The sequence below is a fragment of the Embiotoca jacksoni genome, unplaced genomic scaffold (assembly GCF_022577435.1).
Source record: "Embiotoca jacksoni isolate LCO1_2020_lvr unplaced genomic scaffold, fEmbJac1.0.p SCAF_91, whole genome shotgun sequence".
Lineage (NCBI taxonomy): Eukaryota > Metazoa > Chordata > Actinopteri > Embiotocidae > Embiotoca > Embiotoca jacksoni.
Genome location: NW_027185449.1, coordinates 492,514 through 510,997, shown reverse-complemented (window position 1 = coordinate 510,997; position 18,484 = coordinate 492,514). Strand labels below are relative to the sequence as shown.

At 47.0% G+C, this 18,484-nt stretch overlaps 1 protein-coding gene across 2 annotated transcripts; it reads left to right on the top strand.

The window, feature by feature from the left end:
• On the top strand, nt 1–18,261 carry nfatc2a (nuclear factor of activated T cells 2a). Of its 2 annotated transcripts, none has more exons than XM_069141844.1 (10): nt 1–299; nt 698–1,637; nt 1,743–1,911; nt 3,742–3,944; nt 4,617–4,789; nt 6,573–6,713; nt 8,779–8,834; nt 9,251–9,383; nt 9,484–10,179; nt 16,359–18,261. In XM_069141844.1, exons 1-10 carry the CDS (start codon nt 167–169, stop codon nt 16,412–16,414), a joined length of 2,700 nt encoding a protein of 899 aa, XP_068997945.1. In that variant the 5' UTR covers nt 1–166; the 3' UTR covers nt 16,415–18,261. The 2 variants fall into 2 exon arrangements, with proteins under 2 accessions (XP_068997945.1, XP_068997944.1); XM_069141843.1 differs by having other exon boundaries at nt 9,484–10,185.
• The last annotated feature ends 223 nt before the right edge of the window (nt 18,262–18,484 follow it).

Below are 18,484 nucleotides of genomic sequence, written 5' to 3'. Positions count from 1 at the left end.
CATGCAAAGCGTGTAAATAGACCCGCCTTCTGTCTGAGAGCAAACCTGAACCAGGAAACCCGCTCACCGATGCGTTGATCTCCTTCAAATCCACTCCGCGGCCACGTCTCGTGTCTCGTTTGTCCTCTGGAGAAAAAAAAAAAAAACATTTTTTTTTTTTAGACAGATGAGCTCCTTTTACGACGAAAACGACTTGGAGGAAGAGCTCAGTCGTATCGGCTGCCCCGAGGACGATTTGGAGTTTGAGTACTTGTTTGAATATGAGCCGCCGAGCAGCGACTTCTCTGGGGGAGATCAAGGTTTGTGTCCGAGGATGGGTTCTTTTTTTTTTTTTTTTTTTTTCGGCGCCCTGATGGACTCCAGCGACTCTCTCTGTCTTTGTTTGTTTGTTGATTCATAATTAACACGTGGCCTGTAAAGTTTAGTCTTGTGAATAATAATACAAAAAAAAGAAAACAGGAAGTCAGTTTGACAGGTTTCTTGATGAGGTTTTGTGACGCTGCTGATGAGTGTTCGGATAAAAGTGAATTGAAAAGGTTGAGATCTTTGTTGAGGAGGGACTCGATTGGTGACGCGTTGGGTTTTGTGCTCGGTTGGAGTTTTGAAGGACACGTTTGTTTGTCGTGATGTAAAATGTCTGAACGGTATTTACGTTGGTCGATAGTGATTAAAGTGTTGGATCTTTCCCTCCCGGCAGATGACCCCAACCTCGCGTCTCACAAAGTCCTCGGTCCGGAGTCGGAGCAGGCGTTCCCTCTGCAGGAGGCGTCCCCGTACGCCATCAAGTCCTGCAGCCCGTCCTACGCCGAGCACAACGCCGAGCTTCTGTCGGGGTACGACCACCAGGAGGCCCGGATCTACCTGGACGGCGGCCGGCCCGCGGGCCTCGCCCTGAGCCCCCGCATCGAGATCACCCCGTCCCGTGAGCACTACAGCCACGGCCGGGACTCCCTGCAGAACCAGCACCTGAACATTAGCCCCCGACCCACCCTCACCGTGCCGGGCCACGACAGCCTGGCCTACCGCGAGCCGCAGTGCCTGAGCCCGGCCAGCAGCAACTCCTCCACCAGCTGGCACTCGGAGAGCTACTCCCCCTGGGCGTCCCCCTGCGTGTCCCCCAGCAGCGTCCAGAACCACGGCGACCTCTGCCCGCGGCTGCAGAGCATCCACACTGGCTCCCCGCGCACCTCGCCGGGCACCTCGCCCCGCACGGGCCTAGCCGAGGACGGCTGCCTCGGGCCCCGCTCGCCCTCGCCCCGCCCCGGCTCCCGCTCCGCCTCCCCGCAGGGGAAACGCACCTACGACATGTACCGGAACCCGGGGCTGATGCCCGGCCACCGCTCCCGCAGCCCGTCGCCCCTCAGCGTCCACGAGGACCACGGCGTCGCCGTCGGCGTCCACTACGCGCACAGCGGCCTCGCCGATGGCGTGAACGGGTTCGGCGCCGGTCAGCCGGGCATGGTGCCCACCAAAATAGTCAAGACGTCCAACCAGATTTACACCCTGTACCCGGAGAACCACGGGGACGGGAACTACCTGGTGTCCTGCGACCAGGACGTAAAAACCAAACCCGCCGCGGAGCCGTTCTTCGTCATCCCTCCGATCTGGCCCAAACCGCTGGTTTCCAGCATCCGCAGGTGAGCCGAGAGCCTCGTCCACGAACTTCGGACCTTTCGGCGAGCGTCTTCAGTCGTTTAAAAAAACCAAAACGTCTGACCCCGTGTAACTTTCTGTCCTCGCAGCATCCCCGTGGCGTCCCTCCCCCCGCTGGAGTGGCCGATCCCGAGGCGCACCGACCAGTACGAGCTCCACATCGAGGTGCAGCCCAAACCGCACCACCGAGCGCACTACGAGACCGAGGGCAGCAGGGGGGCCGTCAAAGCCCCCACGGGGGGACATCCCGTCGTGCAGGTACGACCCAAAGCAAAAAAGCAAAAGCAAAAAAAAAAAAATCGAATAATGTCACGAATCGGCCCCCGACGGCGGCGGCGGCGAGAGGGCACCGTTCCCGTTTCTCACTTTCTAAAACAAAACCACGACAGACGACCGCGGACACATGACAGACTGAAACCGCCCTGCGAGTCTCGGGACAAACCTCACAACTGAACCCGGGTCAAGTTTTTTTTTTTTCTTTTTTTTCTTTTTCGTGTAACCACAAACGCGGACCCACGTTTGGTGTCACTTCCTCTTTACGCGCCGGGCTTGTTGACTCTGCGGCTCTCGTACCAGACCGCTGACTCAGCGATGAACTGAGCTCAACTGTGAAGATAAATACAGGTCAGGAGGCAGAGTTTTGCTAATATTTCAGTCGGGACGTGGGTTTCGAAAATGAGCTTTTGACTCACTTTGCGAGGCTGCCGTCCTTTTTTAAAAAGGCGCAACTTCCTCGTCTCGGCGTTACCCCGGCAACCATTTAAATGCTTGTTTTTTTTGGGCCGCCGATAGTGGAGACTTTGTGGAAATAAAAGCTCGCCCTGCTTCTTTTCCATTTTTATGCCCATCCCCGAAAGGCCTGAACCCCCGAGGTCGGTCCTGACCGGCCAATCAGACGGTCGGGTCTGACCGGCCAATCAGGCGGTCGGGCCTGGCTCGCCACGGCTGCACTCCTTCACCTCGTCTCTTCCCTTCACCCTCTTGAGCTTTTTTTTTTTTTTTTTTCTCTCCCCCTTTCTCTCCCTCCCTCTCTCCCCGAGCTTCACACCCTCCACTCTACTTTTCCTAACGCTGCTCTCCCGTCATGACTCACCGCTCCGGCCGCTGCCATGGCGACCGGGGCCGGCCGCTCGCACGGTGCCCCCGTCGAGTGTTTTTGCGGTCGGCTTCCTCCGCCTCGCGTCGTCCTACCTGGTTGCGGACGGCGAGCGGCTGCTCCTCCACGTTGCCATAGTTTCCGCTCACGGGCCGACAGCTGCCGTGAAGTCGGACGGTCGTTTTTTTTTGTTTTTTTTTTAACCGGTTTCCACAAACCAGTTGTTGGGGTTTTTTTTTTTTTTTGTGACCGGGGCTGAGAGGAAACCGTGCAGCCAAAACAACTTGAAGTACAACCCCGTATTTCGGCTACGAAACGCGCTTTTTGCCGTTTTCCGCAGCTCGGAAAGTTCCCCCGCGTTTGTTTTTTTTGTTTTTCTTTTCGTCATTCACGCCGGCGTTCTGTGATAAAAGGTTATGCAGCATTTATATGCAGAGTTGATGCTTCTGTGGGTTTTTTTTTTTTTTTTTTTTTTTGTTTTTTTGCAGGTTTCCTCAGTAGGCACCTCTCAGGTTTAAAGTAGCACCTCTGTCTCTACCACTTTACACTTCTGCAGCAGAACATCAAAAAACAAAAAACAAACCATGCGTAACGTCGGGCTGGACGTACGCGGGCGGTTTCGTTTCTGCTAAATCCTTCGTCCGGTTAGAAACGGTTGCCGGTTGCGAGGCTGAAGGGATGTGAGCTCTCCGCTGGCTCCTGCTCGAGGTCAAACGGAGGGGAGAAAAAAAAGTCCTGCTTTTGCACGTGGGTCTGACACTGATTACCCATCTCCGGGACGGGGGGGGAGGAGAGGGGGGGAGGGGGGCAACATCTGGAAATACAGAGCTGGAACGAGAAGCAGCGGAGGAGCACAACACGGGCTTAACGTGACTCGAGCGTCTCCGTTTCTTCGACTTACCGCGGAAGCTTTACGTTTCAAAATAAGCTCCCGTTTCATTTTATTGTATTTTTTTGTATTTATTTATTTATTTGTTTATTTTCCTCTGCAGCTGCACGGCTACAGGGGGAAGGAGCCGCTCGGCCTGCAGATTTTCATCGGCACGGCGGACGAGCGCATCCTGAAGCCTCACGCCTTCTACCAGGTCCACCGCATCACCGGCAAGACGGTCACGACCACCAGCTACGAGAAGATCGTCAACGGCACCAAAGTCCTCGAGATGCCGCTGGAGCCGAAGAACAACATGAAAGCGATGTGAGAGAAAGACGCCGAATCGAGTTCCCAAATGAAAACATCGAAACGCACTCAGCGGTCCCTCCAGGAAATTGCAATCGCGATAATTAACGCCAAGTTCGAGCAAACTCCGACAAAAAACGGACAAGCAGGAAACCCTGAAAATTTGGGCCTTCACAATAAAATGTTCTCATTTATTTATTATCAATGGAAGTGATTACGTAACACTGAATGCGGAAATAATTTACACACATGTCAAGTTATAAGAGACTGCTCTTTGTTTCTGTGCATACAGAAGGCCTATGTGTTGAATTAATGTTAATTAAACATCATCTAAAGCTCTTATTTTGACAGCCGATGTAGTCGTTGTTCCTGTATTACATTTTATTTATCCCCACAGTTTTTATCTAGTTTTTTTTTATTTATTTTTATGTGCAGCACGATTATCATCAGAGGAAGTGATTCAAATGTTTTCTTTTATCAAGTAGCGCTTACAAAAAAAAAAAATTCTTTTCCAGCAATTTTCCCCCAAAAAACTCACTTGAAACTAAAAAGAAATGAAAGAAAATCCGCTGCAAAAATGAAGCGTTTTAAAGATCGCAACCATCAAGCGTGGAGGGACTGGATGAATATAAAATCAGGCAGTTTTACTTTTATGTTGTTGTTTTTGTTTGACTGTTTTTTTTCTCGTAGAATCGACTGCGCCGGGATCCTGAAGCTCCGAAACGCCGACATCGAGCTGAGGAAGGGCGAGACGGACGTCGGTCGCAAAAACACCCGAGTCCGCCTGGTGTTTCGCGTCCACATACCGCAGCCCGGAGGACAGCACGTCTCTCTCCAAGTGGCCTCGCATCCCATCGAGTGCTGTAAGCGGCCGCACGTTTAAAAAAAAACAACAACAACAAAAAAACAAACACCTTCACGATATGCTATTTTAACTCCTCTTAAGAAAAAAAAAAAAATTAAGGTTTTCGAGTCCAGTGCGAGGCTTTATGCTTCCCGTTGAGGTCAAAACTGGCTTTTCAACAGTTAACAAAACTTTATACAAAGTAAACAAAACCTTTTTAAAATAAAAAAAAAAAGTAAATTAACCCACATTCAAATGAGTTTGGAGCCGGGCTGATAGTCCAGATGGCCGCCGCACAAAGAGCTCTTTATGCGGCCGGGGCTTCCATCCAGTAGGTGGCCGCTGCCGGCAGTGTGTACCTGCTTGTGTGTGTGTGTGTGTGTGTGTGTGTGTGTGTGTGTGTGTGTGTGCACAGCGTTATTAAAACACCTGGTGGAATCAAAACTCAAACAAGAGGGCCTTTTATCCGGCGCTTTGATCAACGCCTCGGTTCGAGTGTTACGCGGGTTTCGCCTGCAATATGCTCGTTGTAAAACAAAATAATAATAAAAAAAAAGTCAGGACGCAGAATATTATATCGTTTTATAGTCGTTGTTTCCCGGCTGCTTTAACGATGGTCGCTGACGCACCGACGAGCTTCAGAAAATATCGTCCTTGGTGAAAAACCGATGGAGCGTGAAGTGACGTCTGTCCGGCTCGCTTGGACGAGGAGCTGCTGTCGTTGTCTTTTTTTTTTGTTTATGTTTTTATCCATCTGCGGTGTAGTCGGATGGACGAACAGCTGTTAGCCCGGCTCCGCCCCACGACTTGTTTGCTACGATTGGAGTCTGGAAACTACGTCGGCATTAAAGGTTTTGCCGGGCGGGCCTGAAGGCCGCGACCAATCGGAGACCGGTGAGGGCGACGAAAGTTGAAGTCGAGTCTAAATTGAAGTTCCAACAATGGCGGAGATGAAAAGATACGAACAGTTGCGGCGACGCCAGCAAATATCAGAGGAATTTGACGATGTGTTGTGGTCAATTCTGATTGGTTAAAGACCGTTTCCAGTAGTTAAAAAAAAAAAAAAAAATCACCCTCAATCCTCGACTTTAGACTGCGTATTAAAAAAAAAAATCGACGTAACCTTCGGGTCAAAAAAAAAAGTGAAGCCGATGTTAAGGTGCAATACCACCGAAGGCCACAAGAGGCTGGCAAAAAACAACAACATCCTATTGAAAAAGCGTTCAATTAAGAAATGATAGCGTCAAGGAGAGCTGTGTGAAGGGGCGTGTCTGTTTGATTGACAGGCCTTGGATGCAGTGAGGTTGTATAGTGTGGAGTTTCAGCTGAACTAATGATAACGAGCTTCAAGATGAGGAGCCTTTTAAATGTCCAAATGCGGAGTGACACTTTTGGATTTTATAGTTGTAGATTTCTATAGTCGGTTGTATTTATGGTTTTATCATGCAGCATTAGGCTGCCAGGCGTTCCTGTTATTTTGTCCACTTCCTGTAGACATAGGCAGCCTCCCTCAGTAAGTTCTGATCTGACTAATACAATTACCGCCTTTTGAAAAGCGAAAGCGATGCCTGTGATCGTTTATTGTAAAGCGCCGTCACCTTCTCGGTTGATGAGTAGGTGAGCGCTTGTGAGAAATCAACGGGAGAGCTTTTCATGAAATGTTTTCTCACTGAAGTGAAACCAAAAGAGAGAGAGAGAGAGAGAGAGAAAAAAAAAGAGTTTTTGATAAATTGCTTATTAATTTCATCTATGAAATGTCCAAATTATATCCGTGAATATCTGAAATCTGTGCGTCCCTGCAGCCCAGCGTTCGGCCCACGAGCTTCCCATGGTGGAGAAGCAGGACATGGACGGCTGCTCCGTCCTGGGCGGCCAGCAGATGATCCTGACCGGGCAGAACTTCAGCTCCGACTCCAAAGTCATCTTCCTGGAGAAAACCCCGGGTGAGTGACCGAACCGACGTGGATCTCTTGACGATACGGCAACGCTCGTAAAAACTGATGTCTCACCGTCGAGGCCCTTAACTGTTGCATTTCTTTTTTTTCTTCTTTTTTTTTTTTTTTTTTGCATCGACGCTGCCACGTGACATATTTGCATGATCCGAAAGATAACGACTTCCTTCTGCCCTTTTTTCTTCTTCCTCTCTGACTTCCATCATGACTTATCGCTCAAACGTTTTCCTTTCATTGCAGTCTGTTATTTAGTGAGTAATTGAAGCGATGCCACCTTTTTCTCATCTTCTAATCTACTATTTAGACTCCAAAATGAAGTGATGCTAACCGCGGTTGGATGTCCTTATGTTTCTTGTTTGAGGTCAAAGGTCATTCACCTTACTCTCACGCGTCACCGCGGATTTAAAAGATCCTCCTCGTCCGTTAAGTCTTCGTCAGATCAAGCAAATAGTTGACGATGTCAATTTACTTAATTTAAAGTTACCCACAAGGCCACTTTCCTGAAGAAGGGAAGGCTCGGACGGTAACGGACGGTTCAGTAAAATATTTCAAAAACAGTTTTTTTACTCCTGCAACTACACAACTAATGAAAACCTCTCTCGGTGATTATTTGGCTGCATTTCTGCATTGAATTGATAACAAAAAGCTGCAGAAGTAACGCTGCTGTGCATAAGTTGTCAACATACTTGCGTTCGTCTGATATTGTGAGTCACCGACTCCACAAAAACAACAAAAAAAAGCAAAAGCCAAGAACTGAAGGCTGAAATAACTTGGACCTTCACGCCCTGGCTTTTATTTTTTTTTTATTTTTTTTTTTGCGGGGTTCCCTGCTGTCGTGTTACGACACAAACACAGAGCAGTAATGGACATGAGACGGAAAAAATAAATCTTCCAGCGAGGGCTTGCCGTGTGTTTTGGAGCGTTTTTCTGGATGACACAAAGTTCTGGACCGGCGTGCGACCGTGAAATCCCTCCGAATGAGAGGCAGCTTCGCCTCTGGCCGCCCGCTCCCCGGACCGGGGACGAGCTGCACGAAGGGGGGGGAGGCGGGTGGAGGAGGCGTGTGTGTGTGTGTGTGTGGGGGGGGGGGGGGATAAGGAAAGCTTCCCAAAGGGGGGCCGAGCGCCAAGCTCCTCCATCCACCTTTTCCACCTCCACTCCCAATTATCTCCAGCGGGGGAAGAACAAGTCGGTGGGTATCCTTCGGTGTAGAGTTGCAAGAAAACGCAAACAAAGCGCGAGCGCCAAGAAAGCAGCAGTCGTCAGTTTTTTTTTTGCTTTGTTTTTTTGCAGGAAGAAGCGGAGAGAGCCGATCATAAAAGTCAAGTTTAGAAAAAAAAAAAAAAAAAAAAAACCCAACAGATTTGGCCACGCGAGTGGAATCCCCCCCTTTTCCTCCTGCTGACTCATTTCAGCCATGTGTTTTTAATTTGCAACTTTGACAGAGGGTTTCCCACTTACACTGACATCCAAACAGAGCAGCACATGTCCTATCATGTGTTGGGTGGGTGGATGGATAGTGAGGGGGAGGGGGGGGCGGGGGGTCAGATCCAGTTTGTTTTCAACTTTTGCACTCTTAATGGCTCGAATGTAACCCGATGTTACGTAAAAAACAAAAAGTGGAACGTGGAGCGCTGAAGAAAAAAAACAAACAAACACCTGCAGCTCTCATCTCGTCAGCCGCACGTCTTCCTGAATAATGTGTGTGTGTGTGTGTGTGTGTGTGTGTGTGTGTGTGTGTGTGTGTGTGGTGGGGGGGTAAGCCTATGGATCGTCTCTATTTTTAGTGCACTTGGCGGTGTGAGAGGAAGTGGTTTGAAGAGTTTATCTGGTTACTTCATGCAACTGCATCTGAATCAGTGAATTAAACAGTAAAAAAAAAAAAAAAAAAGAAAGAAAGAAAACCGCCAGGTTCTCGTACATCTTGAAACAATGAGCCTCCGCTCATTTTGCGGAGTTAATTCACCACGTTGTTCGATTTGAGATGAAGTCTTTTAACTTTCTCTTTTTTTTGTTGTTGTTGTTGTTGTTTGTTTTTTTTGTAACCTATTTCCAGATGGGCAGCAAATCTGGGAGATGGAAGCAACGGTGGACAAAGACAAGAGCCAGCCGGTACGTGTTGCACGTCAGATTTAACGTGTCAGTGTCACGCATGTATGAGAAGCCTTTTACAAAGAGTGATGAAGGGGTCAGAGGTCAGAGGTCACTTTCCCCTGTGAGACCAGAGTTTGGAAGAGGGCGAAAAAGTCAACGTGGATTTATTTGCGTAACGTATTTGACTTACGAAATGCACGCTAGCCTTCGTCAAGATGACTTCTTTTAACCCAAACCGTGATTTATTTTTTTTTTAAAAACTAAAAAAAAACTGTACCCCGCCCCTAACCGAACTGCGACCGTGTCACATGACCCCTTCCTGGACCAACCGTGTGCTTTTTAAAGCCTAAACCTAAAAGGCGCAAAACTTTTCCCGCCTCGGCGAGCCAAAACGTTGACGCTAACCCGATCTCTTCATCTCGACCGTCTCGCAGAGCATGCTGTTCATGGAGGTGCCGTCCTACCGGGACGCGTCCATCTGCCAACCGGTCAAAGTCAACTTCTACGTCATCAACGGCAAGAGGAAGCGCAGCCAGCCTCAGCATTTCACCTTCACGCCGCTGGCATGTAAGAGCGCTGCTCGGCCTCGTATCGCGCCACCTCGTAAAGACGATGAGATGAAGGACGAGAACGATGGACTCATCTCTGACTTTTTCTTTCCTCGCAGCCCCGTCCATTAAGACCGAGCCCGCGGACGAGTACGAAGCCGACCACATGGGCTTCGCCGTGCCCCAGATCCTGGGCTTGTCCCCTCACTCCTACTATCACAGCCCCCGCGGCGTCCTCCACCCAGACAACGGCCTGCTCCCCGGCTTGGCCTCCTGCCAGCGCCTGAGCTCCAGCCTCCCCGGCCAGGACACTCGTTTCCAGCAGCAGAGCCCGGCCATCGTGTACTCGCGCGGGGGCAAGAGCCTGAGCGGCGGCGGCGGCGTTTGGCAGACCGGAGGGATGATGCCCGACCCCCACCGGTCCGTCCTGGTCCACACCGGCTCCCCGGCTCAGTCTGTAGGCCAACACCCGTCCATCATCCAGTTCTCTCCCACCAACCACCAACTGCTCCGGGCGGACGACCCCCAACCCGTCCCGGCTCCCCCGCCCGACAACCAGCAGATCGTCTACTGCGGCGGCTACTCCCCGCAGGCCGCCCACTCGCCCACCCCCCCTCAGGCGGCGGAAGCGGCGGCGGCGCAGCAGCACTACCCCACTGTGATTCAGCAGCAGCAGCCGCCGCCCTTCGCGCAGAAGGCGCCGCAGAAAGCCCGAACCCCGCCGGGGTCGTCGGGGCCGGCGGAGGCTCCCGGAGACGGACAGAGGCGGGTGACGGTCAAGGAGGAGAACTTGGACCAGGCCTACCTAGATGATGGTGAGTGTAAGTTCATGCTTTCATACTCCGCGTCTCTTTTCGTGCAATGATGTTGGGACGGCGGGGTGGTGGAGGTGGAGGGGGGCAAATCAAAAGTGATGGATATGTGGACGATAAGACGGCCGGACGAGAGATACGACTTCTTCCTACGAACAATCGGAGGATATTTACAGTATCCGCGCCGTCTCCCTTTATTTATTTTTTTTCCACGTATCTCGGTCCGATCTGTGCGTCGTCCCCGCGAACAAAAAACGCCGGCACGGCGAGCTCCCCCTGTTCAAACAATCCTCGCCGGGAGGTGTAGCTCCGCTCCGTCGAAGGTGGAAATAACAGGGATCGTGAGTCATGTGTTTATACTTGCGCTTGTCAACCCCATTACCCTCTGACAGAATTAATGTAGGGCCACATCCAGCGGCAGGCGGGAGGAGTTTAAAGGTTCCCCAAACTGTATTGTGCTTCAGAATAAAACGACTGGCCTCTCAAACTGGTGCGGGTATTTTTCTTGCCTCTTCAGTTTTGTTTTGTTTCTCCTGTTGTCGGTCGGGTGAGGGGTTTGAAGGCGGCCGAGCGCTCGTCAACGCCGGTCGCAACGGGTTCGTCTGGCACCGGCAACACGTCAGGAAATGGAGCTTTTTTTTCTTTTTCTCTCTCTCTGTTGCATCGAGGGGAGAAAAAAAAAAAAAAAAAATGTCACGCCGACGAGCGCCCGGACATGTTGACACTGTTATGAAGTGAAAAACAACTTCCATGGCAACCATTGTCAAACAGTGGAACGTGCTGCCCGGGAGAACTGGGGAAAGCCTCTTTTTTGTTTGTTATAGTTGGCCGGGACTTATCCTTGACCTTGTAGCCCCCCCCCACCCCTTCTCCCGCCCCCTCTGTGGGGGAGCCCATCAGAGGGGTTTATGCTTTTTTTTTTTTTTTTTTCGACCACAGGACCCTGCAAATCTGGCACAAGAAATTCCTATTTGCAGCTGCTGGTCCCTTTCAGAAATCCAGCCTGATCCCTGTAAAGATAGCAGAAGGGTGGAGGTTAGTTTTGCAGGAAAAGGGAAGGAGCTCCGTGCATGTGTGGAAAAAAATGAAATGAAGAAGGGAAAAAAAAAAAAAAGGCAATGGAATTTGTGTTTTTTGGATGGAGCTTGCAGGGTTTCCCTCCACAGTAAACAGCAACAGGGCTGTGAGCTGGTGAATTAACAAGGACTTAGAGAAACAGTTGAACTGGAGACCCCCCCCCCCCACCCCTACTTTGATCCTCCCATAGTGAAAGGGATGATGACGGCCCGTCATTTTCCCAAGGTGCCTCTGCATCAGGATGTTGTTTTTCTTATTCAAATCTCACTTCACCCCTGAAAATATCGCAAAAAATGCATATAGAATAAACGGTTACTGAGATGAAACACAGACGGGATATAAAAGTGTTCGTAGCTTTCAGCTCTGAGAAATGAGGCCGATGCGGAGGCGCCTTAAGCTGCAATACCACCGAGTGCCACTGGGGGTTGACTTCAAAAAGCCTGCGGCTCCATAGACTCCCATTCAACTTCTCTCATAAATTTCTCAGTCAATGAAGTTTCTCCACCCGTTATCTCAGTGTTGTTCTCTAAAGTCGCTCCTTCTTATTACTTTTCCAGAGGTCCATCTGAAAATAATCACCTCCTTAATTAGAAAATAAGATTAAAAAATAAAAGAATTTTGAGGGCGTGTCTGTTTGATTGACAGGCCCGTGGTGCAGGCAGGTCACAGCTATCGGTGGGCGGGACGTAGTATCGTCGGGTTTCCGATGAGATCGAATCAGCTCCGTCACTGGCTCCAAATATGGTCACTACTGGCTCCAAATATGGTCACTACTGGCTCCAAATATGGTCACTACTGGCTCCAAACCACCAAGATGGCGACGGCCAAAATCCAAACTCGACTCGTCACTGTTGGGATGAAATAGCTGTCTTTTATCCCTCTGAACTGCAGGAAATTTGATCGTTTCATGACGATATAACAAAAGCAGTACGAGTTTAAAAACCTAACGCGTAATCCATTACAAGTTGCAGGCCAGTCTTCCACCCACTCTCCTCGTCATTCGCTGCTTTAATGAGAAAAGAAAATGGGACTTCCCGATATTCAAAAACATCTTTTCGAGGTAAGAAGTTTAAATGAGGGTGAAAAAAAAAAAATCCTATTCAGTGTTAAGGTTCGATTGTTGACCGCAGAACAGTCATTTTAAGCTGGCTCACCTACAAGTATGAAACACACTTGGAGTCATCTTTGAAGAGAAAAAAAAAAAAAAAAAAAGGGGGTGATGCCACATCCTGGTATCGTCACAGCGGGTTGCGGTCGATAACTGTCACATCTTCGACTGAGCCCGAACTGTGAACTTTGGTGACAAATGTTTGATGACAATCAGGTATTTTCATGGGCCGGTGGGGGTTGGAGGGGGGGGGAGCGAAGGGGGGTGTTGTTTGTAGCTTCAGCCCTCGCACGAGTTCCCACGCCTCCTATTGATGCCCAAAGACGACCAAGGTTAAGAATATCTGCTGGAGCGCACCGCGTGCCACATACTTGGCTAATCCCCCCCCCCCCCCCAAAAAAAAAGAAAGAGCAACTGGCCGAGCCTGCCAACGGCTGAGCGAGCGACAGCTTCGGTGGGTGTGGAATAAAGCCCGGAGGCAGCGGAGCAGGTGAAATTGTTCCAGCAGGTAGAGATCAGGGCAGGAAAGATAAAGCACACAGCAACCAGCCCGGTCGGACGCATTAGTCTCAGCTCACTTCCATCCTCATTCGGAAAAGGCTTTTGTCAAATACGCAAGTCGGTTCAGACGAGTAAAGCACGCGCACGCACGGTGAAGATATATCTCTTCCGAATGGCACTTGAAGAAAAATCAAGAGGATAAAAATGTTTTTTTTTTTTTTTCTTTCTTGTCATTCCTAAAACCGAAACGGTGAAATGTATCCTCAAGTTCATTTGAAGCTAATTCGGTTTCGCCAAAAAAAAAAAGCTGCCTCGGGTCAGGGTTCGGCCTTCGGACCAATCAGAGCAGAGCTTTTTATTTATTTTGTTTTTTTTTCCTCAGAGCTCCTTTGACAAAATGAAAGTGTCTTGGGAGCAACTCCTGTTTAGTAACATTTCTTCACACAGCTGAGCTCCACCCAAACCAGCTGAATAAGCTTCTTTCGGCACGGTGGTGCAGTGGTTAGCACTGTCACCTCACAGCAAAAAAGGTTCCGGGTTCGAATCCGGTCCTGGGCCTTTCTGTGCGGAGTTTGCATGTTCTCCCTGTGCTTGCGTGGGTTCTCTCCGGGTTCTCCGGCTTCCTCCCATCATCCAAAAACATGCACCTCAGGTCAGGTTACCTGGCGCTGCGCTAGTGGCATCCTGCTGCAGCAGCTCCCCCCTGAGAGCCCCCCCCCCCTGCTGTAGTGAAGAAATTTCCCCTCGGGGATCAATAAAGTGTATAAAATCAAAAAAATTTGTGTGACTGTTGCGTTAAATCGTGAAAGCAAAACACCGTTTGCGCAGAAAACGGATTTAAATAGATTTCTTTGCGAGACGTAGAGAAAGAACGAGGAACTCTGGGTGCCTTAACATAGTTTCAAAACAAACGTGATAAAAAAAAAAAAAAAATTAAAAATGCAAACGTGCCCTTTAAGCACTGACAGACCAGATCTGTGGTGAGATTAGCTGTGAGCCGTCTCGCTCTGCTTCCTCTCTGCTGGTTTTCGACGGCGTCACTGCACGCATTCCCACAGGGGCCTCGGTGGAATCGATCCGAGCCCGTGAACTTTCACGTCTGCGCGTGAACACGTCGCGCCGTACGAAGCGCCGACCGAGTCGGCTACCGTACAGGGGGGATAAGGGGGGAGGAGAGAGGGAGGAGGGGGGGGGGGGTGTTTTCTTGGCTCGGTAAACAGAGCAGAGAAGCCGTGTGCCAGACGCTCGCCTACGCGAACAGACTAGACCGAGTGTTTCTCCCTTCGGACGTCCGTCTCCGTGCCAACCCTTCATCGGGACTCCAGAACAGCGGCGCGTTTGTACGTCGGCCTCCTTGCGGCCGCTGCTTCGTCTGAAGGCCGGTTTTATACTCAGGACATTTTTTATTTCAATTTTTTTTTTTTTTTTAAATCCTGTGGGGGAGATGAAAGTTGTCTTTTTAAGGTGTCAAGAGGGAATTCCACTACAGACTTAAATAAACAGGGACGGCGTTGTCGTGACGACAGCAGAGCGCCCACTTTTTGCTGCAGGTTTTTATTTTTTTTATTTTTTTTTTTATTTAGGGAAGCTCTCACGATGCTGCGGCGGCGGCTATTAAAACAAAATTTGCTCACATCTGCAAATCGATCACACGGAGGCAAAGAGCAGCTCGTTGAGGAGATTAATTCGATTCAAAACACTTAATTGCTGTTGTTTCATGCACTTCAATTCAGAATGATATCTTCTATATTGCTCATATTATATTTACAGCTCTTGATTCAAAACGTGCCATCATCACCTTGCAAAAAAAAAAAAAAAAAATACTTTTTTGTTTTTGCTAATTTATTGCCGAGGTCAGCGCTTCCCTTTTGCAGTCTGTTATCTCCCGTATGGGTGTCTGATGCTGCTAAACTAAAATAATCAGCTGATGGCTGCAGCTTCATAGTTAGTTTAGGGGATGTCACCATATTTCATAAAATATTAAGCTGTCGATTGGGGCTGTGACAATGTGTTATTTTCTTGATTAATCGATTTGGTGTTTAAAATGACAGAAAATGGTAAAAAAAAAAAGAAAAAAATTCTTGACAAGTGTTTTCCAAAGACGAAGGCGCACCTTAAAAAGTCCACAACTTAAAATGTATAACATTTATTATAATGTGCTAAAAAGAGACAGACAAATATTCACATTGTAAGAAGACTGAATCAGAGAATTTTACTTTTTTTTTTTTTTTTTCATTTAAAAAAAGGTGAATCGATGATAAAAAAAAAAAAATAGTTTTATGTTAAAAAAAAAACAATCATTGAACTGATCCTTGCAGCGGTGACAGAAGCACTTTTTTTTTTTATTTTTTATTTTTTTTTTTTTTAATTTTAAAGCCATTAAAGTAAAGCAAAAAAAAAAAAAAAAAAAAAAAAAAAATCAGTACGTCGACAACTCCTAACTACTGTATGACGATATTCACATTTTAACACGCGACAGTTTAATAGCCCAAATGTGAGGCGCCGTTGCCGTGGTTACAGAATCACAAGACTCGATGTGCCCCTGTATTTTACTTTGAAAATACTTCTATTACTCATCGGCCCTAATGAGTTCCCCCGAGGCGGTGGTGGCGGCGGCGGCGGCGGCGGTGGCAGCGGCCTATAACGTCTGCGGGTGCCAGCGTGCACAGACGGACAGGCTGACGGCTCCCAGACAAACACCAGAGCTCAACACCGCACTGTGTGGCATAACCGGACAGACAGACAGTCAGTCAGTCAGTCAGACATGTTCCACATACCCGTCATTCCTCTCCGGCAGAACCACCTGAGCGGGCGTTTATTCGCTCAGGTAGGAAGTGCAACTGCTTCCTGTTCACTTCTTTGTGTCTCCGTGCATGAACTCAACATGCAGCCGGTTTCATGTTTAGCGGACAAACAGTCTTTTATTTTTGATGGCGTGTTTTGCCGTCTCCCCCTCTCACACCTTGTGCTCCTATTTTTAGAAGTATGAAAGTTTCCATTTCAACCCCTCCTTCCTCTTCTCTGTGTGTGTGTGTGTGTGTGTGTGTGTGTGTGTGTGTGTGTGTGTGTGTGTCGACGCACACTCGTGATCAGCCGAGCAACAGCGAGTAATCTCTTGCTGCCTCTAGAGGTGACTGGACATTAATGCGGCGTTTTTTTTTGTCTGCAGAGCTGTCAATCAAAACCCTGGCAACTGGAATGGCATCAAATTTCAACTTGTTGTGTTTATCCTTGTTTTATATATATTTTATTTAATTTTTTTTTAAAGATTTCCCACTTTATGTTTTGTTTTGCTTTTTTTGTTTTTCATAATTTTTTTAGGAGAACGCACCAGGAGAAAAACATGGGGGGGGGGGGGGGGAATAAACAAACAAATAAATTAAATTCATCACTTTAATGTTTAATGACTATTTTGAAATGTGATTATGAAAATCCCCCCCTCCCCCTCTGTGATGTTGCTCCTGTCCTGATGTGCATCTCTCTGTTTGCTTTCCAGTGAATGAGATCATAAGAAAGGACCTGACGGGCGTTCAGGCCAGAGGGCAGACATAGAGGAGGGACCGCCAACAGGAAGTGACAACATCCCCACCCTCTCCTCCCCACATCTCCAACACACACACACACACACACACACACACTTACTTCCACCTACAATCAGACTTTCTCTTCCTCGTTTTTTTTGTTTGTTTTCCTCTCTGCCCCATAAACTTTCGAAACATCAGCTCCCAGCTGGTCGTGTTTGCTTTGGATGTTTGTTTTCCCGCCGTAAAACGAATTCAACGGGCAAACGTGCCTTATTACGCTTATTTATCTTTTTCAGGTCGAAGCTCGTTAAACGGTGTCTTTTTATAGGGGGAAATTAAAAAAAAAAAAATCACCAACACCCCCCCCCCCCCCCCCCCCCACACACACACACACACACACACAACAGCGTCAGCCATAATGTTCAGGAAATAAACTCTCACCTGTTTGCCTCATGAGACTGAATGACGGTTACGTAGCCTTGCAGCACTAACAGGTTCATGTCACACCAAAAAAATTTTATAAATAAATGCAGCCCAAAAATTATGTTTAAATATTTCATTGTGGCCATGAAGTTGGTCCTGTTGCACAAAGTGTGTGTTTTGTCTGTGTGTACTCTGACGTGCTGATCATCTCATCTGCCTTAACCGAATACCAAATGAACTATTGTGACGCCTCCTAATATGCACTGTTTTAAATAACGAAGGGGGGGTCAATGTTTTTATTTTTTTTAATTTTTTTTTTTATATAATATATGAGTCATGTGAATAATGTGCCAATTTTATATTCGTAAAATATTCAGTTATATATTCAGGTGCCAAAGTAGCTTCAGCGACAGCGTTCATTTAAAAAAAAAAAATGATTTCCCTGCACGAAGATTTTTTTTTTTTTTTTTTTTTCATTGAATATCACCTGAAAAGTGTATTTTAAATCATGCAAGCTGAAGTAAGAAAATTTATACTCTGATTTAAAGGCGTTTTTTTTTTCCCATCATTTTTTTTATTTTTATTGATTGTAATAACTTCTGCGGTTGATTCCACAGTCGAAGACAAAAATCTCCAAAGGCTTAAACTGTGTATTGTTTTGTGTGTAGTTTGCATTTTGAATCATATCTGTAATATCATATGAAAAGCTGCCTGTGCAGAACCTTCATGCTTTGCAGATGTTGAAGAGCAAACATTTTATTTTCATAAGCACCATAGTGGAATTACTGATATGTTAACATGACTTGCTTTGATGAGGAAAAGCACTCGTTCAAAACATATTTTTGGAGTTCATTGAAAAAAAAAAAAAAGGTGCCAGTCGTGTGTTCGAAAAGATTTAAAAAAAACAACACATAAAAGTAAAATGAAAGCCTGAATCACAATGTTTTAATATTTGATATGCACCTATTTGATGGAAAATAAGATTATATTTTTAGATATTAGTGAAGCTAATATTGATCTTTTGAAGGATATTTCACATTGAGCCAGTTCAGCACAAGTGCATTTGACATTTCTTGAATGTAATCTGTATTAAACAGATTTGTTTTTTTCCCCTTTTGTGTAAATATTAGATATGAAGTGTTACGAGTCTAAAGTAGAAGCAGATTGTTGTTTGTTATATATCACCCGTCTGTTATAGTCATCATTATATCTTTAATCGGTTTTATTTCTTTTGAAGGGAATTATGATACATTTACCCCTCAATAGTTCATATTTTTATTGAAGTGTTTTGTTATTATAATTTTACAGTCTTTTGAAGGAATCTTTGGTGAACAGGAAGGTTATTAATACTGTCTTATTTTTATTTTTCTGTGTTGATAGTCGTCATGTATATGTATTTCTTTTCTCTTTTTTTTTTCAGCCTCTGGGAAAAAAAAAAAATATATATCTCTATTCATGCTATTTTTGTATCCCTAAAAGAAGCAATAAATAATAACCATACACATAATGAACGTCCTTGTCTGTCTCATGCATGAATGCATAAGATGCGTTTAAGGTCGCGGTCGTAGCATCTGAAATATTCTGGACTGAATCTCAAGTCGAGGCAGCTCAAAGGTGTCTTTTTATTAAAAAAAAGAGGAAAAAAAAAATGTGAAAATTATTCGACCCCGCAGTC

Coding starts and splice junctions, on each gene's coding strand:
- nfatc2a (XM_069141843.1), top strand. CDS start 167: ATGAGCTCCTTTTACGACGAAAACGACTTGGAGGAAGAGCTCAGTCGT. Junction 4,790..6,572: donor CTCGCATCCCATCGAGTGCT/GTAAGCGGCCGC, acceptor GCGTCCCTGCAG/CCCAGCGTTCGGCCCACGAG. Junction 10,186..16,358: donor CTACCTAGATGATGGTGAGT/GTAAGTTCATGC, acceptor TTTGCTTTCCAG/TGAATGAGATCATAAGAAAG.